The 24,275-nt window shown below is 32.0% G+C and overlaps 2 protein-coding genes and 1 long non-coding RNA gene across 8 annotated transcripts; 2 read left to right on the top strand and 1 right to left on the bottom strand.

Annotated features, from left to right (window-relative positions):
• Positions 1 to 365: 365 nt before the first annotated feature.
• Positions 366 to 5,178, bottom strand: GLY3 (glyoxalase II 3). The gene is made up of 9 exons (XM_047321780.2): positions 4,634 to 5,178; positions 4,124 to 4,252; positions 3,809 to 3,916; positions 1,783 to 1,917; positions 1,571 to 1,612; positions 1,434 to 1,493; positions 1,310 to 1,363; positions 716 to 740; positions 366 to 611 (listed from the first exon to the last, which is right to left on the bottom strand). Exons 1-9 carry the CDS (start codon positions 4,862 to 4,864, stop codon positions 532 to 534), a joined length of 864 nt encoding a protein of 287 aa, XP_047177736.1. The 5' UTR covers positions 4,865 to 5,178; the 3' UTR covers positions 366 to 531.
• Positions 5,179 to 8,789: 3,611 nt separating this feature from the next.
• Positions 8,790 to 11,558, top strand: LOC124844786 (uncharacterized). 5 transcript variants are annotated; one of them, XR_015784804.1, is made up of 7 exons: positions 8,790 to 9,192; positions 9,519 to 9,608; positions 9,694 to 9,795; positions 9,920 to 10,047; positions 10,147 to 10,339; positions 10,435 to 10,731; positions 11,321 to 11,558. It is a non-coding gene; the product is annotated as an uncharacterized LOC124844786 (long non-coding RNA). The 5 variants fall into 5 exon arrangements; XR_015784802.1 differs by having other exon boundaries at positions 8,791 to 9,192; positions 9,920 to 10,029; positions 10,144 to 10,339; XR_007029392.2 differs by having other exon boundaries at positions 8,791 to 9,192; positions 10,144 to 10,339.
• A 6,160-nt stretch (positions 11,559 to 17,718) lies between these two features.
• Positions 17,719 to 24,178, top strand: LOC124844757 (C2 domain-containing protein At1g53590). 2 transcript variants are annotated; one of them, XM_047321759.2, is made up of 12 exons: positions 17,719 to 18,390; positions 18,634 to 18,708; positions 19,370 to 19,513; positions 19,711 to 19,803; positions 19,914 to 20,045; positions 20,828 to 20,980; positions 21,068 to 21,109; positions 21,322 to 21,370; positions 21,863 to 21,955; positions 22,034 to 22,217; positions 22,637 to 22,760; positions 22,957 to 24,178. In XM_047321759.2, the coding sequence occupies exons 1-12, from the start codon at positions 18,265 to 18,267 to the stop codon at positions 23,938 to 23,940; spliced, it is 2,199 nt and encodes a 732-aa protein (XP_047177715.1). In that variant the 5' UTR covers positions 17,719 to 18,264; the 3' UTR covers positions 23,941 to 24,178. The 2 variants fall into 2 exon arrangements, with proteins under 2 accessions (XP_047177715.1, XP_047177719.1); XM_047321763.2 differs by lacking the exons at positions 17,719 to 18,390; positions 18,634 to 18,708; positions 19,370 to 19,513 and having other exon boundaries at positions 19,894 to 20,045.
• The last annotated feature ends 97 nt before the right edge of the window (positions 24,179 to 24,275 follow it).

The raw sequence follows: 24,275 nt of genomic DNA, 5'->3' as shown, positions 1-24,275 counted from the left end.
AGTAGGGACTAAATCCTAAAACGTGTGATACTTAAGGGACGAAAAACATATTTAACCCATTTTTTTATACAAAAGAATTGTTTAAACAGGTAGTGAAAAGAAATAAAATAAAACATATTGCGCATTCTCTAACATTCGTTTTAACCTACTCTAGTACTTATTAAAATTTATAAAAAAAGTTCTAGAAATATTTATATGAACAAAATTACCTGCATTTTACTTATAAATATTAAATTTTGTTGAAAGTTTTAAAAATATTTATGAGGTAAACTGTATTACCAGCATTTCCCTTTTAAAAATTAGTCTTCAATGTATAAGAAACTTTACTGATAATAAAATACCTCGAAAACAGAGACTAAAATCACTGGAGCCGAATAATAGATTATATTGGACTTATAAATACCATTTATTAATTTACAATTTCGACCTTTTTATCTTCAGTTCAAAGGGCTATGACAAATTTTCCCTCTCTTGCTTGCAAGGTCTATGTCACAGCTATGTCAATCAAGTGTGTCTTTCAGATAAGGCTTCTTATGGATTGGATTGGATTCCGCAAGCCATATTAGCTGGGACAGCTATGTCAATCATTTTAGGATATGACAGGTTAAGATCTGTTGCACAAATCAAGAGTAGCATAATTAGCAGTTGAATTAGCAACAATGCATATTAAAAAACAGATTTGACTACTCTTTTGTAAAGTTTTGCTAGCACTTACTTGCCATGATGTTCTTGAACTTTTCCTGGAAAAGGAGGGACCAAAATTACTACTACACAAGTAGGGGCTAACCAGCAGTAGAATAAAAATGTGACTAGCTAGTTTTAAAACATATTTTAGCTACATGTTATGAATCAAAAGGTCTACTTCTACAAATCTAATTGCAGAAATGAAAGACAATGATAACATGTATTCACATTTCATGAACATGTCTGACCAAACAGTAGCTTCTAACAGATAGCTGAATGAGTGCATTACAGACATATCCCACTAACTACCCTCTAGATAATGAAGAGAAATTGAGGATTAGATATCACCAACAAAGTAAACTAAGAGCAAATTTTCCACTGATAGGACTGAGATCTATCTACCAATTCAAATCTAATGCCTTTTCTATTATATATTTGTCAACATCTTAGATGTTACTGACTATGGCAGCAGTTTTTGCTGTAAGTTGGTTTCTGTTTTAAGCATTCTACATTACAGTGGCGTGTGTTTCCATTAGGATCTCTAGAGTAGTGTTTCTTCAAATTTAACCACTTAGTTTCATTGGGTGAATTGAGCTAAAACTATATGGATGTCATCAAACATTACCTCATCCTTTGTTAGGCGTGGATTGTGTTCCATCTCCTCTCCAACAGTGCTTACCTAAAATCAGTAATTTGTATAAGCAACTCGCAACACATTTGGAAAGAAAAAAGCTTAAGGGTGTCCTTACAGTGAATCCTCTGTAGTCATGAGCTGGATAAATTAACGTACTCTTGGGCAATGTACAAATCTGTTTCCATGAAAAACATGATCAATTTAGTATTAATATTGAGGATGAACAAACCAGAAATATCTTTTACTTCATGCCTGTGTATGGATTGATTTGTAAAGCTGCTCTGAACTCCCACCCTGCATTAGGCAGCAATGAATAAATTTGAGAAGATATTAGAAAACAGCTAGTAAGACCAAAACCTAAGCCCAATGTCATTCAAAAGTTGAGGTCACATAACATTTGTTCATATAAAACTTTGAACAGTCTTGAGAAGCATAACTAAGGAAAACGGGAAAGAAGAATGTACCTGAAAATCTGTCCTTCCACATCCACGTATTAATACGGCATCTCCAGTGAATGCCATCCTTGGTTGAGGTTGATCAGGTGCATCTCCAGTAACATAGGTAACACAACCTTTGGTATGACCAGGAGTTGCACGGACCTACAATATTAAAGAGAATAGTACATATTACAGGCTATAAAGTAGATGATACACAAAAACATTGATGAGCTCTTCCCACCCATGACAACAGAAAATAAGATCCATTTACAAGTTAATTTAAAGACAAAAGTCCTTCATAATTGAAACAGATGTACCCTGAATGAGGGAGTCAAAACTACATGTCAGTATGTGATAGGATATAATGTGTGTATGATAGGATATAATGTGTGTATGATAGAAGGAAACAGATTAAAAAGTAATTGTTAGTTAGGTTGTTAGGGTGAGTGAGGTTTCCTTTATATAGTTGGAGGCTCCTGGTATGCAGGGGACTTTTGGCAATTTTGTAGATTGAGCTTTAGCTTTTTGTAAAGGGGAAACCCTTGGAGGAGAGAGTCCTCTCCTATTTTTTTGTGTTATTTTCAGTCTATACAGTCTATACCATGTAAAATATTACTCTTATTTCTCTTTTCAATTATGGGTTCCTAACAAAATTGGTTTGACATGCCGGATCAAGAAAGAGGTGGAAACATGGAAGATTAAATATTTTGGAGAAAGGGGCCAGCAAACAACGAAGAGCCATGACAGAAAAAAAAGACTGTATGCAAGAAATAAGGAAAACCCACCAAGAAATAAAAGACATGTTGCAAGAACTCATTAATGATGGAAATGGCTCATAAAGAAGTGAGAAATCTGTCATGAAGGAAAGAAAGGGGGGAAAATGGGTAGGGATGATGGAAAGATAGTCTGCAAAACATCAAGAAAGGCAAGAAATTCTCTGAAGGAGAGTACTTGGCTAATGATGAAGAGAAGAAGAAAGAAAGATATCCATAGAGTAGTAAACCATATGAGGAGGGAGAAGAGGTCACTAGGTCAGAAAGCAGTATAGAACAATCATATGGTCCATGGGAATCCTGGAAAAGAAGCCGTTCTTATCATTAATGGAACCGAAGGAGTCAACAATTCTCTAATATCGACCACCACCCAAGCCTCCAGACCTGAATTGGAGGACAGTAGCTAGTGGATTCCCTTCCTATGATAACACATTGATGAAAATGAGCCATGGGAACAAGCTTCACTATTTCAACCTTGAGGACAAGGTTGTTCTGCGGCAGCGTGTAATGATAGGATATAATGTGTATATGATAGAAGGAATCAGATTAAGAAGTAATTGTTAGTTAGGTTGTTAGGGTGAGTGAGGTTTCCTTTATATAGTTGGAGGGTCCTGATATGCAGGGGACTTTTGGCAATTTTGTAGATTGAGCTTTAGCTCTTTGTGAAGGGGAACCCTTGGAAGAGAGAGTGCTCTCCTATTTTTTTGTGTTCTTTTCGGTCTATACAGTCTATCCCATACAGAATATTACTCTTCTTTCTCTTTTCAATTCTGAGTTCCTAACAGTATGTCATCTATAATAAAAATAAGATGAAATCATCCTCAAGTGTCCTTCTTTATTTCTCCATCCAAGATTACAGTCATAACAAGCTAGCATTCAACAATGCCACAATTTAGTTTAACATAAAGCTGCAATTAAATTAGTGACAATGACCTATCCATCAGCTTGACAAATCAGAGTCCTTTTCATTTAGAAATATGGGTACTCATGACATAAATGATGTTGAATACTGGAAGCTGCATCAAATTATATGCAATGTCTGTCTTCATAAGTTTAGAGTTTCACAGACTGGATATTCATTTATCATATTATACAAAGAAATAGATAGATTAAGCAACCTATATAGAACCCCTCATCCCTTATCAAGGACTTAATGAAATGCAAGGTATCTTTGATAATCCCCAATCATTTGGCAACAACTACAGTCACAAAACAAGCTATAACTGTTGAGAATCTACAATAACATTGACTAAACATTAGGGAAGCAGCTGCAGACTTACCTCTAGAAAAAGATCACCAAAATGGACCTTATCACCTGGCTCAACATAAAGATCGGCCGTTGCCCCACTTGCTTTTGAAATAACAGATTTTACACCGGGTACTTTTCTCTATGCGTGATAAGTGGATAACAAAAACACACCAAGTTACCTCCACAGCAAAAAGTATTCACAAATATTGGAAAAACTTCCTCTGCCCTTAAATTGTTTACAGGGTCAACAACACATCCTACTTTACATAGAAAACATTTTTACAAACATTTTATGAACTGAGGGAATGAAGGATGAGATGGAAGTAACAATACAGAAGGTGCACACCTTGATAAGGCCAGTCCCAGTGACATGATCCGCATGCACATGTGTGTTCAAGGCATACACAAGCTTCAACCCCAGTTGCTCAATAAGCAACACGTCTCTATCTACTGTTCTATCAACCGGGTCAATCAACTGAAATTTCAACAAGAAATTTCGTCAATCACCAAACAACAGAAAGTAAAAAAACAAAAAGACTATTTATGCTATCCTTAAATCAGAAATGTATGAGTTTATTAAATTCTATAAAAACTACTTAAGAGACGTATCTACCATTATTTCTGATTCATACATTAAAAAGAAGACTTTTCTATTGTGGTCCATGTAAATTAAACGAAAAACGAAAAAGCCCATCATCCAATTCACTAAAGGCCTGAATGGAAAAAACCTACAGTCCAATCCCCAAAAAGCCTCCCACCCACATAAAAACACCCCACAAACATTCAACCACACTTCAAAATTCAATCTTTAATTCACACAAATTTCCCCACAAGAACAAAATTGAGAGAATCCTACAAGGGCTGGTCTTTCTGGGTGCGAGGCATCCGCGAGAAGGTACGTGTAGGTGGACGATTCCTTCTCAAAGAGCTGGCGGAACAATAGCTTGGAGGAAGAGGAAGAGGAGAAAGAAGCCATTTGCGATCTGGGTTTGAGAATTGGTTTAGAAATGGAAATAGAGAGAGGAAAAGGCGAGGCTTTGGAAGCGCAGAGTGTGGTGAAGCAGAATCGTAGCATGTTTGGGAGCATAAATAGTCGCTAGAATCAAAAGGGCTGCGTTAAAATGGGATAGAGATTGAGGTTGAAGTTGTTGGGTTGTGAGTGTGAAGGGAATAAAGAAATAATTGATGACGATGATTTTGATCAAGAGCCCATAGACAAGTTCGTCATTTGGAGTTGGTCAGTGGCAGCTGAGCATGGATGTCACGTTGGATGCTTCAAGGCTCCTATCCTAGTTATTGATATTTGGTGGTGCTGCCATTTTATATTCCGTTTTTTCGTTGTGTTTTCCACTCACTCGTCTGATTCAGAGACGATGCACACATTATTCCAGAAACAATTATGTATGCCACTTAACTAATGTTTTTTTTGGCAATGGAAAGTGACGAAGTAACATAATGTCCTTGAATATACCTAAAGTATATAACAAATTTTAATATACTTAACCATTGAATATACTAACTGATTCTGTTTTTTTCTTTTTATCATTTTGTGTAATTTTTCTTAACTTTATTGAAATTGATAAGTTTTTTTTTTTTCAAATTTCATAATCGTATTTAATTATCTTCTTTTTTTTAAAAAAATTATATATTCTTATAAACTATGGCTAAAACAACTTCCGGTAAATACTTAGTATATTGTTTGGTAAAAGCAACACAAAAACGGTGTAAAGCAGTTTTATATTTATCACATAAACACAGGTTATATCTATTTTTTCCCTTAAATACGATTGATTAGGAGATTTTATTAATCAAAGTAATTATTAAAACGAACATACAACCCATTCTGGAATATAATAGATACATAAATTGATTATAACAAGTACACAATGTTATCACGTCCTAACATTTTTCTTAAAGTAAGCCTGAAAATAAATAATAAGAAAATTCGTACAAATTAAGTTCACTAAGTCGCCTGAAATATTTCACTTATGAAGACTTAGAAGTTTATGAATACTAGAATGTTGTATAACACGTGTAATTGTGTTCTCCTTCTTCAACTTGATTCCTTTATCTAGTTGTAGAGTTTTGATTCATGTTGAGTCTAGTATTAATAAGGCTTAATATCTCTTTTGGTCCCTAAAAAGAGGGAGATTGTTCAAAATGGTCCTATCTTTTTTAAAAAGTTCAAAGTGGTCCCAACTTGTGAAAAATCGGGTCAAGTTAATCCTTTTTAGTTACGGCGTCAAAATTTTAACGGTAGAGCTGCCTCGTTGGCCAAAACTTAATGAGTTGTCCATTTTTTGTGATTGCGTGGCACTGAAGTTAAATGACGTGTTCAGCGAGAGGGAGAGGGAGAGGGAGTGTGCTAGAGGACGGGGATTGGGAGGCTAACGAGCTCTTCGGCGAAGTGAATAACCCGTTCGACAGCTGTTGCGGAAAGATGATAGAGCTCGTCCTGAGTGGTGATACGCTGTGTGGAACCTCCGACGATGGCAGTGGAATGGATAGCAACCCAAATCTTGCAATTTGGGAGGGAAGGGGCTTCTTGCAGCAAAAACCACGGCAGCCAGCAAGGACAAAGACAAAGACAAGAAACGACCTATTTCTCGCTCATCTCGTGGAGGAATCCAGGTTTTTTTCCCCTTTTCCTTTTTCTCTATGTTATTTAAAGTCTTCTACTTTCTCTATTTTCAATTTTGAAACCTTCGTCACTCTATTTCTTCCCTCTTTGTTGCTTTAGATGCTAGGTATTTGTCCTTTGTATGAGTGTATATGGTTTCATTTTTGAGTGAATAATCTATCCATTCTTGTTCACTCATACATACACATACATAATCTGCAACTTATTTTTGATTTTTAAGTTTCTGGGTTAGATTTATTTGAAGTGTTCTTAAAGTTTTATTTTTTGTACATTAAGTTATGTAAAGTTTGTTACCTTATACTGTAACAGATCTGAAAGTCATACTTATTATGACATTTGATTAGTTGAAAATGTAATTTTTTCATACTAAGTGGGTACCCATATGTGTTTTTATATATTTTTGTAACTCTTTTATGTGTTTGGAAATATAGTTTCATGTGGGTCGTATCCATAGACAGCTGAAAAAAAGGGTCCAGGCCAATGGACGTGTTGGGGCCACTACTGCAGTATACTTGGCCTCAATTCTTGAGTATCTGACTGTTGAGGTTCTTGAACTGGCATTTGATTTCAACGACGGTGGCATCAATGACCGCCATGGCTGTGCGAGATTGAAGATGGAGGTTGGGTTTCCTGATTACACCTGTAATGCTCTTGAGGAGATTCTCCATGGCAGAGTTATCATAAAGCTTGGATCCATGGTTGGGAGCCCCAACGACCTTGATGACCAACCACCAGGGGCTTCTCTCAACATAGAAGGCCTTGTAATGGGCGTCGGGGGAAGCCAACTCTTCGTCAAGCACTACGCCCACATTCAGCCGATTTGGTTTTTGTAGGTTCCCGGTGGATGAGGCTCGATTTGGCCAACCCTTAGTGGTGGTCTGAGGTATTGACGGCGGCGATTTGTGGCTTTAACGTTTCTAGAGATGAAGCTGATGTGGCAAACAATTTGTATTTTTAAAATTCAAAATTGACACGTTATATTCCACGTATGAGAAAAATAGGACAACTCATTAAGTTTTGGCCAACGAGGCAGCTCTACCGTTAAAATTTTGACGCCGTAACTAAAAGGATTAACTTGACCCGATTTTTCACAAGTTGGGACCACTTTGAACTTTTTAAAAAAGGTAGGACCACTTTGAACAATCCCCCTCTTTCTAGGGACCAAAAGAGGTATTAAGCCTATTAATAACAACAACTTACAATTTTTACTCATAAGCCTGAGAAGTAGAAGAGATAGGTTTGAAGTATTGAAGTGACATACGATTAAAGATATTGATGGTATTGACACAAGTTGCCTTTAGTTGACCAATTTTATAGGGCTAATGGATTGATCATGATTCCATTTTAAAGGAGTGTATGGTTTGTTATTGTATTGTTTGTTATAGTCTTACTATGTATTGATGTCGTTCGATGTGGTAGGATTATAACAAGGACTCAACGACTGAGATATAAATGTTGTATAGATGTTTTTATGTTTTTCTTTGTTAGCTCACACGTATTTATTTTTGTGTGTGGCAATGATTATATAATGTTTGTGTTATACAGAAACAAATGTAGATATTTTAAGAAGTGTGTAAACATTGAGAGATGGGGAAACCTAATGTTAGGCTTTTATAAGAGTTGTATTTTGTTTTGGAAAAAGTTTTACATATTTATATTTTTGCAAACAATTGAACTCAAATATTTGGACGGTAAATACTCATAGGATTCAAATTTATTTGAGAAATTATTTTTAATTGTGAAAAATTTAAGTTTTGATGCGTTTTAGTGACACCTATCAAATTGGGGTGTTACATTGGTTCAATGTCTTTTTATAGGTAAAGAATATCTTGCTTAAAAAATTTACAACAAATGTTATATAAAGCTGAATATAACTAGCAAGATACATTAGTGCTCCTATAACACTAAGATATTCTTCTAGACCAAGAAGTTTACGTTTTTCTTAAGGTCTAAAAGGATCTTTATTAACATTTAACGACCTTAGTGCTCCTATAACACTAAGATATTCTTCTAGACCAAGAAGTTTACGTTTTTCTTAAAGGTTTAAAAGGATCTTTATTAACACTTAACGACCTGACAACCATTAGAGTGCATAAAGGATATGATTTGTCCATACACTACAAAAATTATTTATTATAGGAGAGGTTTTTTTGTGGGCGGCTGAAAAATCCTCCGAAAAATTTTGACGGTCTCAATAATAAACCGCAACTATGTTTTAACTTTTTTTTTATTTAAAAAATTTCAGCTGTTATTATAAATAGTCGTAGTGAAGTTATTTTTTTATTTATTTTTTAAATAAATTATTGGCGCTTGCTTAGTGAAACGCATTGTAAATAATTTTTTATTCATTTTTAATTTGTGCCATCATTTTCACTTTGCCTCTCTTTTCAAAACCCTATTTTCTCCATCTTCTCCACCGTTCCTATCATGTCTCGTTTTCCATCTTCTCCACTATGGCTGTCGTTCCCCAACAACATTTTCTCCTTCGCGCGCCTTTGCATCTTCTCCACTATAACTTTCGTTCCCAACCCTAATCTCGCCTTCACTGCTAGTTCATTTTGCATTTTTCATCTTCTGAAAACGCACCCAACCCTAGTTTCGTCTTCACCGCTGGTTCATTTGGCATTTTGCATCTTCTGAAAACGCAAAAAGGGTGAAAAAACATCATTTAGATCCTAATATTAGTGTTCCCCACTTCTCTTTTCCATCCAGCACTCTTGTTGCAGAAGTGAGGAAAAAGTGGTTGCCTTGGACACTTCTTTCGTCGTTCTCTGGTATGCCATCCCTTCTCAGGTGCTTTTTTTTGTTCTTGCGTTTGATCCATTTTTTAGATTCATAAACGTGATTTTGTTGGGTGTTGAGTTGGGTGCATTGTGAGACCCAAATGGATTTTGACATTTTGAGGTATTTTGGTGAAATGGAAATGATATTTTAAGCCGTAAGGTGTTTGTAAAATTGCTCCAGTTAAAAATCACATTTAACCTAGAACATTTGACATATTTCTTATTTTATCTTCTTGATGCTTTACGAATCATCATTTCAATGATGTATGTATGCAAGTGCAACACTATCTGATTTCTCTTTGAATCGTTGGTTGCAGGATTTGACTATTGTTTTATCAACACTTCTACCTGTGATATCTATGAGTAATGACGGCAAAGATCAATCAGATTTCTCTGTGGGACTAAAGGTAATACTATTGATTTCATTAGTTAACTGGGTGACATGGGTTAAAACTAATATGGATCTAAAAACCTCATTGTAATTGATGGAAGTATGACAAAAACATTGCTGGAAGGAGTTGTTAAGAGACAAGTATAAGAGCATAAAGTTGAGGAGTTTAATGCCATGGGAAAGGGAAGCGTAACCGGAAGCTGGTATCTAATCCTATTATTTATGCCATTGTTTTCTTTAATTTATTTATGCTTCTTTTATTCTATTTTCTAACTAAGCATTAATATTTACTATTGATATATTGTGATTTACTATTGATATTAATAGCTAAGCATTAATATTGGAAGATGTTAGCTCTGATGATAATTATGAAGCAAAGCTTACTGATGGTGATTCAAATTCCATTGGAACTGGAACTACTGCTGCTAAAAGGCCTTGTAAGATAAAACCATATAGTATGTGTCATTTTTTAATTAATTTTTTAGGTTTTTGTATTGATATGATGCGCCTTCATTATCTGTTTGTGATGTTAATATTTAATTTATTAACAGCAGATAGCACAGGGCCATTTCCTCTAATGCAAGGTGAAGGAAAAACATTCAATTGGGTTGGAGTAGTATCTACAATTCATAGAGATGAGGAACAATTTGGGAGAAACCCCAGTTTACAGAGCAGCTGCTCTTGGGAAGACAGACTTGCTCAGCTTTTTCCCATGGGTTATTGTGATTATTTGAAGAAGATGAGAAAGTATGTTCTTATTTCTCATCTTGTTATGTTATTTTTGTTGATGTGACTTCATTAGATTATGTGTTTACTGATAGCTTTCTGTGTGGATGTACCAGGAGTAGTGAATGGGATGATCATGTCACATTACAGCGGCTACAGATTGTGTACGAGAAAAATAAACGTTTTCCATTTTATTTTGCCTCTCCTATAATAGTTTTCTTCTTTTTTTATTGTCTATGTTACCTAATGCCTTTGCAGACGTAGTTGAGATTTCAATGTAGAAAATCTTTCTGAATGTATTAGTTAAACAAAATAACATTGGTCTTTTGGGCATTTATTTTGTTATGTTCAGAGAGAAATAAGAGAAGAGTTTTCGTATTCTCAGGTACAATGAATTAGCCAACTTCCAATAGGTGAGAGACAAGTTGTGTGTGTGTGTGTATATATATATATATATATATATATATATATATATGTATGTATATATATATATATATATATATATATGTCTAACTCTATAGGAGTTTAATAAGCTATAACTGACTAACATATTATAACAGTACAGTTGTCACGAGGCCTAAACATAAAAGAACTAGTACTGGAAATATTTACAGAGTAAAATACTACTGTTACTTTTAAGTTCAAATGTTTCAAGCTATTATTTTATTTCATTACTGATTTATCTAAAGTTTTAAATGATTAGAATTATAATCTTTATATTTAAGCAAATTATATACTAAAGTTACGAACGTACACTATAATTTCATATCCAGATCACAAAATGTCCTTTTTCCTTCCTGTAACAAAACTTGGTTTAGAATCTCAAGTTCTTTAGCTCATCTTTTCTTTTCCAATCTTTTCGACAATATATATATATATATATATATATATATATATATATATATATATATATATATATATATGTATATATATATATATATATGTATATATATATATATATGTCTAGTCCTTTTTAATTAATTATTGTTTTCTTATTTTCAGGTGAGCTAGAACCAGAACTAAGTATCATGTTGGCAGATATCTCCATTCATACCACATAATTACAGAGAAAGTAGTTTATCCACTACTATTTTTGTGTTTTTGTTTATACACCGTGTAATTTTATTACTATTACTTAAACTTGCATGTAAGTGAATGAAAGGAATGTTATTTAGAACATTTTTCTTGTTAATTTTTAGGATTAAACTTGTTATTATAATAATATTTAATTTTGATTTCACATTTTTCCTTCTGATTTATTATTAAATATATTTTATAATAATCAAATCATTTAAATTAAAAGAAAATTAAATCATTTTCATTATTGACGGTTTTAGAAACCCCAACTACGTAAACTCAGTGGTTTCCTGCGGTTTTGGAGAACCCTCGCAAATACCGGTGGTTTTGGAGAACTCCAGAAAATATCGGCGATTTTTATAAGAAACCCCATAAATAGCAGCGGTTTTTGTAAACCCCCGCAAATAGTGGCGGTTATAAAGAAAACCGCTGAAAAATATTTGCCAGCGGAGCTTTTTCCAACGGTTTTTTGAACCGCGGGAAATGCATTTACCGGGGGTTAAAACTGCCGGTAATGCGAAAAAAAACCTCCGGTAAAATTTCAAATTTTTGTAGTGATATAGAAACTCTTAAGTACCTTCATTATGTAAGTCTTTTAATGTAAAAAGACATCTTTATTTAAATACCCAATTTGTAATTCCTAACAAAAATTCATATTTTTAAGATCTTTCCTCTCAAATTCTTTTTTTAAGCAATGAATTGCCTTTATGAGGTCATTATGAATTCTAATGATGTTTATATCATCTACATAAACAACAATTATGACAAATTGATTTTCTAATATTTTCATATAAATATCCTTCTTTTAAGAAGTACTCACTAAGATGGTTATACCACATCGTAAAAGGGAGTTTCATATAATTGCTTTAATCCATAAAGAGATTTTCATATAAATATCAATATTAAGAGAATCATACAAATAAGCAGTAACATCATCCATTAATTGTAAATGCAAAACTTTTTATCCAACTAGGCTAATTAAAATTTTCTTACATCCAATATTAATGAATATGTCTCTTAAAAAAAATCAATACCAAGTCTTTGTGAAAACCTTGAGAAACTAATCATGCTTTGTATCTAACAATTTCATCATTCTCATTTTTTTTTGAAAAAAAAAACTCATTTTATACCCAATGGGTTTTACATCCTTAGTGTGTGAACTATAAGTCCAAAAACCTTTCATTTAGCAAGCAAATATATTTCTTCTTCTATTTCATATTTCCATTTTGGTCAGTCATTTCTTTGTCAACAATATTCAATGATCATTAGTTCTTGATCCTTATTGTCACTCATAACATTCATCGCTACATTATATGAAAAAGTTTCGTTAATGTTGAATTCATTTTGGTTCCATATTATCTTATTCATTACATAATTTATTGAAATCTCATTATTTTCAACAATTTTAGGTACACGAGGTTTTTTTGGAAATGAATCATTAATTATATCAAATAAATCTTGAGATTTCCACCTTTTTTTATTAGGTCCTCTTGCCTTTTAGCTCTTTTTCTTATTCCAGGGTTTATTATCTTTGGAACCAATAGGACTATGACGCTTCAAGCGTGTCTTTTGATCCAACAGGCCTACCATATTACAAGTATGTTATGAATTGATATCAATTCTATTTTGAGCATTAGTAGTTGATATATGTGATTTAGTTACCTTTTTTGTGTTAGTAAAAACATCAGGTAATTGATTGACTAATTTTGTAAATGAATTATCCTTTAAAATTTTAGTTCAATTATTTTGTACAAGGATCAAGGATGAGATAATGATAATTCATTTCAACCAATATCTTTTTCCAATTGTTTTCTTTTTTCTCCTAATGTTGGAAAAAATTATTCATTAAAATGATAATCAACAAACTGAACTGTAAATAAGTCTCGTATTGTTCAAGATATTTTATTATTGATGGAGAACCATATCAAACATATATTCTCATCTCTGAAGAACCATCAGAGTCTCTTTTAGTAGAAAAATTGGAACATATACAACACATTCAAAAATTCTTAAATGAGAAATATTAGGTTATTGATAAAAACTAACTGCAAAATAGAGTATTTACGATAACTTGTTGGCTTGATGCGAATCAATATTGTAGCATGCAAAATTGCATTTTCCCACGTAGCCATTGGAAGATCAACTCTCATAAGTAATGGTCTTGCAACCTATTTTAGATATTTTATTAATGATTTAAAGGTTCATTTTTAGTATGAATATCTGCTACTAGATGTTCAACATCAATTCAAATTGACATACAATATTTATGAAAAAATGAGATGTAAATTCTCTAGCATTATCAAGACGAATTTTCTTAATCGGATAATATAGAAAGTGAGCTCAAAACTTGATTAATTGTGTTAATAACTTTGCAAATGCTTGACTGCGAGTTAATAATAAAATGTGACCATGAAGTTGATGCATCAATTAAAATCATTATATTTAAATGACATGATGGGTGTTTTTTACCACAAATATCACCATGTGTTCATTCTAAAAATGATAATGACTCATTTCTTATTTTTTTTCTGGTGATGGTCTTATTATCAACTTTCCTTGTGAACATACAGTACATGAGAAATCAAGAAGTTTTTTACTTTTAAATGGGTGTCCATATGAGTTTACAAATATTTTTTGCATCATGATAGATCATAGATAACCTAGTTGATCATGCTAAACAAGAATTTCATTTTGATTTGTAAGCTTATAACTTATAGTGACATGTGTTTCAATTTTACTCATATATATGTAGTACAAACCATATGAGAAGGTTGATAATTCTCCAATACACATTTTTTATTCAACTCAACTCTAGTGATATAAAGATATTTCATATCTTTTTCATTGTTTGTCTCAATATGATATTCTTTAGATGAATATCCTTAAAACTTAATAAGTTCCTATTATACTTTTTAGTAAAAATATAGTAGCTCTTCCAGAGCCTTTAAATATATTTGTAGTATCAGAAATAATACTAATATTGACTTTTTGCATAACTAAACAATAGAAAAAATAGATATTACTCTTGAGAATTTTAAGTTGTTTCACTGTCAACAATACACAATATATATATATATATATATATATATATATATATATATATTAGTTAATACAAAACTAGTGCTTTTAATTAACTTAATAATCTTAACTCAGGTACCATCGAAAATTAATCAACTCTGCAAATCATATAATATAAAATACAATTAAGTATAACAAATTAAAACCAAAAATCTATATTAAAATTCTTATTTCACATTCTTACACATAATATATATATTAACTAAAATATATCAATTTGTAGTATAAGTATAATCTATAATATTGTTATTTGAATATCTCCATTCACACTTCTATAACAATCACTATATAAGATCTACATGATAATATATGTTCATCATACATTTAATTCACATACACATTCTATGCAAAAGAAAAAAATTATTCTTATACTTACACAATACATTAAATTTTCATATTTTAAACCAATATATATATATATACTAAAAATACTATAGAAAATTCACCTTAAATTAAATTATAATAAAAATAAATTAAAAACGTCATCACTAGAGAATTAGTTGTGAAATAAGTTCGTAATATTTGTGAAATCTCTTTTATTGATATTGTTGTTGCAAGAAATAATTAGTTTCTCATATGATTTATTTATTTCTTTAATAGTATCACCAAGAATCATTACATCTAAATGTATTTCAGTATCGAATACACAAGATAAGTAATTCTTCCTCGTAATATAAATGACAACAAATTCAAATTTTGCAAGGTTGGACACGAAACTATAAAATAAATATAACAATATTAAATCTTAGGAAAATAATCAAATATAATTAATAATTATAATAATCTTCATCATCATAATAAAAATAATAATAAGACAAAAATGAAAATTGACAAAAGTCAAACAATTTTTATTACAAAATAAAAATATAAGATAAATGAGAAAAATGATTAAGACATGCAAAGTGTTCTCCTTAAAGAGAAAAACTCCCACTAGCTCAACTACATAGAGCATTGTATTGATAACGTGTTATAAAATAAACCTAATAATATAGAGAAACAGAAAGAGCAAGAAAAACCTGAGAAAGAATGTAGACTAAATTTTGTGTGTATTATTACTAATAGGACAAGTTTTATTTATAGATACAAAATGTAACCTAAAAAAATACAAATCAAATAATTAATACAAATATTAAAATAGGAAGAATAGTAATAAATAAATTTTATGAGTAATTATAATAAATTAATCGTATACCATTAATTCATAATAGAATATTTATTATTATATTAAGAAATTATATTGATAAGTTAGATGTAACATTTTTTACTTAAAAGTATTAAGATGTGGCTATTTCATTTGACTTTACTCATTTAAGTTTTTTAAGTGTTACTCTCTAAGTGTAGCAAAGAAGTTTTTATTAGTTAGGATGCTTAACATTATTTAAGCTTAATATTTAACAAAATTTATTATTCATGAAGGCTTACGAATTCTTTTATCAAGCCATATTAATGGCACATTACTTCTTTATCAAACTAAATTAATATGACGCAACACCTTAAGCCCCATGTGTACACAATGTGAATTTATTTTATAAAAGTGTTGAGTTACTAAAAATATAGAACTATATAATATGTTAATAACTTTTTAACAACAGTCACGTATTATTATTTTATTATTAGTTTGTTTAAATTTATTTTTAAAAAATATTTAAAACCAACTAATCATAAATTATCATATATACGTTATCAAAATGTTGTAAAAAAAATTGCTAAAAAAATACTTTTTAAAAATATATTAATAATATCCATTAATGATGCGTGCTGCAACATTGATGCCTTCGATATAGGTGGTTTATCAAGTGTCATGCATGTTATATGAACGTGCATAGACAACATCAAAGCAAATTAAAAAGGTTTTAGATGATTGATTTGTAATTGACACGTGTGAAGCTTTTCTCCAAGAGCCGTTGGACTAAATTATTGTTCTTGTCAACATGGATTCTAATCCACGAACAAACTCGGTTCACTACGGATTTAAGCTAGATTAGATTAAAAGAAAATATAATTTTTTTATGTGAGATTATTTTTAACTCGGTTTATTTAGAACTTGACTCATCGAGTTGGACCCGATGTAAACTGAGTTAGCTCACCAACCCACCTAATTTAATTTAATTATTTATTATTTTTGTGTTTTAATATTATTAGTTAACATTTTTTTATTATATCGTAAATAGTGATAAAAAAAAGATATTTTAAGAGAAAAAAATATTATAGATTTAGATTTAGATTAAAATAGAATAAGATAATAATAATAATAATACATTTTAACTTATTTAGAAAATATATCTTTAAAGTATAAATATAAATTAATAGACAATATTGAAAAAATATAAAATAACTATTAAATACAAGAAACAATTGTATTTAATGTAAACAAATATCCTTTTAAGTTTGAGACCATTTAATCAAAAGACAAAAAATTAATAAAAATTTAAAGTATAAATATAAATTAATAAGCAATATTGAAAATAATAAAATAACTATTAAATACAAGAAACAATTGTATTTAATGTAAACAAATGTAAGCCAAATGTTCTTTTAAGTTTGATGCCATTTAGTCAAAAGACAAAAAATTCAGTGCCGACATATATTTGAAAAATATAAAAAAAATAGGAATTCTCGATTGCCGACACGCAGAAGTCATGTTTGGTGACACGTGCCAACCAACCTGTCTTCAAACTTTATATCAGACTGAGAAATCCAACGTCTCTTTATATTCTTAACATAAATATTTCTAATGCTTTAAAAACTTTAAATAGAAAATAAATGCATGTATTTCTGAAAAAAATAGTAATTAATAACACAGGAAATTTTTATTATTACATTAACATTAATATAACTTTTAATCTTTATCAAAAATCTCGTTAGATGACACTAATTTTTTAGGATTTTCTAAATTACACTTATTCTATTCATCTTATATTTTTTATTAATAAAATCACTATTTTAGTATACATATTACAAATATGAATTTTATACAATTGTAGCAAGTTATTTACGCAAATTACTCTTTAAAACTTATTCTTTTGTCGATTTTTTCCCATTGGTCCAATTTAATCCCACTAGCACCTAAACAATATGTGAAGTGGAGTTAAAATTTATTTAATCATAAAAAGCAAATGAGTAATTTAACTTAAAAATAAAAAAAGATTAAAAATAATAAATAAGATAACTAAAAATGAAATGTTGGAGAATTTAAAATTGTTATCCTTTTGGTATTAGACAACGCCTATGCCGATCGTAATTTGCCGCTTCCGAAAAAGCGGTTCCTTTTAGGTGTTAACTTCTGTTTCTCAGATGTTACAAAATTCTGCTACTCTGTTTTCCATTTGGCCGCGTTACTTCTCTTTTACGGCACCGTTTCACTCGTTCTTAATCAATACAACAACAAAAAAATTAAAAAAATTGTATTGATTCAATGCCCTTGGGCCTCTTGACTGGGACATGCTCTAGCAAACTTTACCTTTCACTTTCACTAACCATTTTTATAATCTTGGAATTCTTATGAATCAAATTCCTGTATTTGCAAGTAGTTCTCACAACAGTAGCGTATCTCCTTCTGGATTTGAATATTCAATTATTTATACCCTTTTGGGGGTGGGGCTAGGCACGGATTCGGTTTTTTAATATACCGGATTTGGGGTTCTTCATGGGCATGCATGTCGCATTTTATGAGGTTAAGGGTTGGACTTGGATCAATGGGTGTCTATAAAGTTTGAAACTTTGGTTCTAGGAGTGGTGGTTTCAGTTAAGGGGTGGTTTTGCGGTATTTTTTTTTTTGGGGGTTGAAGGGGATGGATATGACGGAAATTTCAATCTTGCACCATGTGGGGATTGTGCTGATTGCGATTTGGATTCTCTCTGCACTCAATTCGTGCCACTCTGTTGTTTATTTTGTAGCTTTGATCTATCTTTTCCTGGTGAGGACCATGATTGGAGATTTGATAACTTTTGGATATATTTGATTTGCTATGTTTGCCTTTCTCTTTTATCTTTGGTTTTGCCTTTTTGTTTAGTTAGATGATGATGTGGATGAGAAAATAAAAATAAAGATAGGGGGCTTAGAAAAGGAATCGTTATTTGGGTTTTGTTGTGTTTGTCTAAAGGGTAGAGAAAAAGATGTGGAATAGTACTTTTTTTCTGACTTTGATTTTTTTTGAAAGGTTCATGAGCGTTATATTACGAGGCTGCGGAAGAAGTTGCAGTTTGAGGAGAGGAAGCAAGCTAATCAAAGAAGGGTAATTCTGCTGTTTTTATTGTGGTTATTTTGATTTTGTGGATATTGGAGTTTGAGGGGAATGTAGTAACTGAGTTTGTTTGAAAAGTAAATGAAATGAACAGTGGTCAATGAAGAAAAATAAACTGGAATCTGAATAAATTGCCCTTTTAAGTTAAAACCATTTCCTTAAATTGAGGCAGAAGCTGACGCTGAGAGAAGAAACGAAGATCAAATTCACACCCATGCTATCCCACCCCATCAGCGTTTTGAATGGATTTGTACAGCATTGCTTATCAATAAGGTTCTCTTGGATGATATTCCAAGATTGTTTCTGCTTTTGTGCGTGTCTTTGAAAATAATGCTTTCATGTTTTGGTCCTACCAAATATATAGTCAGTTTACTGAGCTGGAAATTAATTCTACTTGAAAATGAATTGAAAGGTTTTCTTCAATGGATGATGAAGATGAAATTATATGACTTAATTAAATGATGAAACAACTAAAACTATGGGAAAAAATACAACTCTCCCCTGTAATAAAATACACACAAATATATATTTTAATTTTTCTTCTGTAAATTGTTCTTTTATTTAATAATTGCAGGTTTATTTAATAACTGCAAGTGTTCTGCTATAATGATGTACTGATATAACTTGCGTAATGTCCTTTATGCTTCTTCAGGTGCTTTCAGATTCTGAAACAGTCCGGTGGTTGAACCATGCAGTTGAAAACATATGGCCTATATGTATGGAACATATTGTCTCTCAGAAGATATTATTCCCTATCATACCATGGTTCTTAGAGAAGTACAAACCTTGGACTGCTGTATGGTTCAAACTGTTCAGTTATTTATCTTTGATTGAGCTGGATCAAGCAATATGAATTTCAACCATTTTCTTGAAAGTGATATTATAAGAATTTCATATTCTCTATGTCACTTGATTATTTTTATGCTTTTGTGAATATAAAATTACTTTGACTTTTGGTGTGATCAGATATTGATATATGTACTACATTTGCAGAAGGAAGCTGTTGTTCAGCACCTATACTTGGGAAGAAATCCACCTATGTTTACTGAAATCAGGGTTCTTCGCCAGATTGACGATAACCACTTGGTATGTGATATGTGATAATTAAAGCAACACATCAAGAGAATGTCTTGTTCTGCATCTGTGAATGATTTTTATTTCTTTGGTTTGACTTAGGTACCATGTAATTCATGCAGGTTCTGGAGTTAGGAATGAATTTTCGTTCTGCTGATGATATGAGTGCAATACTCGCTGTCAAACTAAGGAAAAGATTGGGGTTTGGAATGTGGGCAAAATTGCACATTACAGGCATGCATGTAGAAGGGAAGGTATGGCATTGAAATTTTGATTTTACAGTGACATATTTGTTGAATAATAGTTTTTTTTTTCCTGTTATTTACTCAATACAAGTTCATGGATACAAGCATGGATCAGGGATATGCATGTGCCAAGATATCTGGGCAATTCCTAGTGTAAAGTAGTTTGATTGTTAGAAATGATCTTTTGTATTGAAGAAGAGTTGATAATGGAGTATTGAGTGAGATGAAGTGGTTTTGCACTTTGTTAGTTAACTTTAAAATAATTCTTTTTAAAGAGAAGGGATACATAATATTTTTAATTGAGAAAATGATTTTTTTTTTATTTTCTACGTTTTAAATGTAATTATAAAAAGGCGATCTTTGTTTTTACCTTGTTGCTGTGTTCAAAGATTTATCCTGTTCAAATATTTGTGAATAGGCAACAAATTGGAAACATATTTTTTTTTTGTGAATACAAAATAAAAAAAATAAAAATCTGAAAATGTTTTCAAACTAAGCATGCCACAAGTTTCTGTTATATTAAAGTATTTCACCATCCTTCTTAAGTCTGACCATAAAGTTTATAATTATATTTTAACCTTTATTATGCCTTAGCTATTAGTATTGACGAAACGCTTGGTGAATATGAGATTTGTGTAGTTGAAAGCTAATTTCATATAACTAATTGCAGATTTGTAATGTCTTCTCTGGTAGTTAAGAGAGATTAGGGAATAAAATAGAATTTAAATTATTATTGCCATTGTTGTTATTATTATTTATTTGGTTATATTATTTTATTGTTCTGTCTGTAGGTATTAGTTGGGGTAAAGTTTCTCTCAACATGGCCTTTTCTTGGCCGTTTGCGTGTATGCTTTGTTGAACCTCCATATTTTCAAATGACTGTCAAACCTATTTTTACTCATGGGCTTGATGTGACTGAACTTCCAGGCATTGCTGGGTGGCTAGTAAGTAATTTTTTTTTGCAAAATCTGCTTACGTTCTTACTCGCTTATGCTTTAAATGATGTCTGATTTCAATACTTTCTTTATCAGGATAAGTTGCTGTCTATTGCTTTTGAACAAACCCTTGTTGAGGTGAAGTTTTCTCTGTTGTTCACTTGTTCCCACCTTCTTACTTTCGTATTTTTGTGTATTCTTATCTATTGGCTTCTTGGGGTATTGAAATGATGTAATGTAAATATCAAATGTGCTAGAAATCTTTGTATCTCTTAGTTGTTTCTGCTTTTGGAAAATTATTGTATCTTTTTAATTATTTCTCTATATTTACATATTTGGAATTTTTGCAGCCCAATATGCTGGTTGTTGATGTTGAGAAATTTGTTTCGCCAGAGCAAGGTAAAGTATGTAATCTTTTTTAGAGACTTTTGTAATAATTAATTTATTGGTAGCCTTGGTGATTGAGAACATTAGGTATTGTGCTCATTAACATATCATGAACATTTCGGCTACCAGCTTGTGGCAATCAATCATTGTTCAAATAATGTAGAAAATGTCCATTTTACTAGTTCTTGTAATTTTACTACCTATTCAAGACATATGGGTTTAGTTCTTTAAGTGGGCATGGTGAACATTTGCGGAAGTACTCATGGTTTCATTAATACAAGGTTTTAGTTATAGGAAATTTTGGAGAAACGTATGGTTTCATAAAACAAAGTCATTGGTTTTCTCTCATCACATATATTCAGTGGAGAAAGGACATTGCCGTTACGCTCTTTAGAATCCCTACCCTACAAATCTTTAGTTTAACTCTGGATGGCATATTCAATCCTTTACATATTTGTTTTGTATTATTATATACTCATCATCCCCTTAATCTTAATGTTATAGAATGTTGGTTCTCTGTGGATGGGATGGAGCCTGTTGCTTATGCAAAAGTAGAAGTTATTGAAGCAACTGACATGAAGCCATCTGATCTAAATGGTTATCCCTTACCTATGATTCTTGTGAGCTTCTTTTTACTATTTTTTTATGTGCATAACAATTTATAGTATGTTTCAGGATTAGCGGATCCTTATGTGAAAGGCCATATGGGTGGATACAGATTTAGGACAAAAGTTCAAAGGAAAACACTTGCTCCAAAATGGCATGAAGAATTTAAAATTCCCATCCTAACATGGGAGTCTGATAATCTACTGGTTATTGCAGTTCGTGACAAGGACCATTTCTATGATGATATCCTTGGGTTTGTTCCATTTTATACACTTTGTATTATGTAAAATATCTGTGTGCGTGCACAATTAATCGCCTTTAAGATGTCGCCGGTTAAGCAAAAGGAGAAAATATTTATTGAAAGGGATTCCCATATACCCAATATTTTAGCTTTTGTTGGACTTCCTAACCATATTCATTCCTAGAATTTCAGAATGTCTGTCCCTGACTAAAATTTTCTCTTCTATAGATTTATTACTGAGTTGTAATTCTGAGCAATTTCGTATAAGTCTGACAACATTTCTCTAAATATCTTGTTTGATCTATTTTCTTCTGCTTGTTTGATCAAATGTCTTTCCATCCTTTGTTCATTGTATGTTTCCCATGATTTCCTGCCACTCATTCTGTCACTGGTATATTCATCTAAATAATTTAATGCCTTGCTGTTTTCAGGGATTGTTCTGTGAACATCAACGGCTTTAGGGATGGGAAAAGACATGATATATGGCTGCAACTTGAGAACATGAAAATGGGGAGACTGCGTTTGGCAATAACTATTATTGAAGCTAATGGAAAGGTAATGTCCTTCTCAAATATATTTGTACTCATCAATATTTAATAATGCGAAACATTCTGATAAGAACAGAATAATAAAGAAAATGAAAAATAATAGCATGTGGGGCAGTAAGTTGCTCCTGTTTTAGTTGGTGTTTGCCTGTTTGATTTCAATTTGGATTTTATATGTACACGGAGTTGATACTACGGGTGAACAGGAAAGCATGGACTTTGAAGTACGAAAAAACTCATTCGGAGCACATAACACTGCTGATAATAGTTCCTCTTCACATGTTCCACCTGAAAAATCTCAGAAGGTGGAAGATAACTATGAACCTATAGACATCGAAGGACAAAAGCAGACAGGAGTTTGGGTTCATCACCCAGGAAGTGAAGTTTCCCAAAGGTGGGAGCCTAGGAAAGGGAAAAGTCGGCGCCTTGATACTGAAATTCATGGAGAACCTAATGATTTAGTTGGCAGCGGTAGATCAACTGAATCTGGATCCATTAACAATGACAGCAGCAGTTCTGATAACAATCCTGAAGAAAAGCACCGCCTGAGATCGTTTAGGAGGGGCCTGCACAAGATTGGTTCAGTATTCCACCGAAATAAAGGGGAGGAGCCTGTTCAAGAGGACTATCTATCTCCACATGATAACATTAGGTCAATGAATTCTAAGGGGATGATTGGTGTGAAGTTTGTCATGGATGAGAACATTTCTGATTTTCCAACTCCTAAGGTTCAAGAAGAAAGGGTATCAATTGAAGAGAGTGGTTCTGAAACCCCTGCAAAGGGACATGCGAAGGATGTGGCAAAGAGTTTTTTGAAACAAGCAGGAAAGTCGGCTCGAGGCTTGAAACAAGTTATTTCTTGTACACCAAAGAAATCTAAAGATGAGTCTCAAGCACTTCCAGAAAGGGTAAATGAATCTGATTCTTCAGATGATGAATCTACCGCAGTTGAAAGAATTTCAGTTGTTTCTGAGGCTATGACCCCAGGCAGCAATGATTCCCCCAATTCTAAGGTACATGTGGTTCAAACAGTTCCTTCTAACACTCATGAGGACAATGAAGTCCCAATGGATGTAGTTAATGTAAAAGATGGCCCTTTAAAAGCATGTTCCCCTGAAAGAAGGTCAAGTAAAGAGTTTGTTAAATCTGATGAATTGGAGCATGTTCAAGAGGAAAATGTGAGCAGATAAAAAAAATTCCACTTTACTCCTCTGAAGAATGTCACAAAGAGCATACTTCCAGCAGTGTGTCTTGTACATTAAGGTCTTCTGAGTTTTCTATAATACTGGCAGATTTTGATTACAGGAATAGTAGTTCTGGTGATGGATGTAAACAAGTTTGGGTTTCTCATGTTGCAATTTGTAAGCAACTAAGCATGTAAAATGAATAGCTTTACATATATGCAAGGAAAAAACATATTTACAATCAGATTTTGTCCTCCTATAGCATCAAGAGAATTGAGAGCTTATTAACCATTTTTGAATGATGCAATATTCAAGATGGCCAAGGGTCTTAGTGCACTTGG

Source organism: Vigna umbellata, chromosome 3, assembly GCF_029865625.1.
Source record: "Vigna umbellata cultivar VRB3 chromosome 3, Vumbellata_1.0, whole genome shotgun sequence".
NCBI classification, from domain to species: Eukaryota; Viridiplantae; Streptophyta; class Magnoliopsida; order Fabales; family Fabaceae; genus Vigna; species Vigna umbellata.
This window is presented reverse-complemented; position numbering and strand designations above follow the sequence as displayed.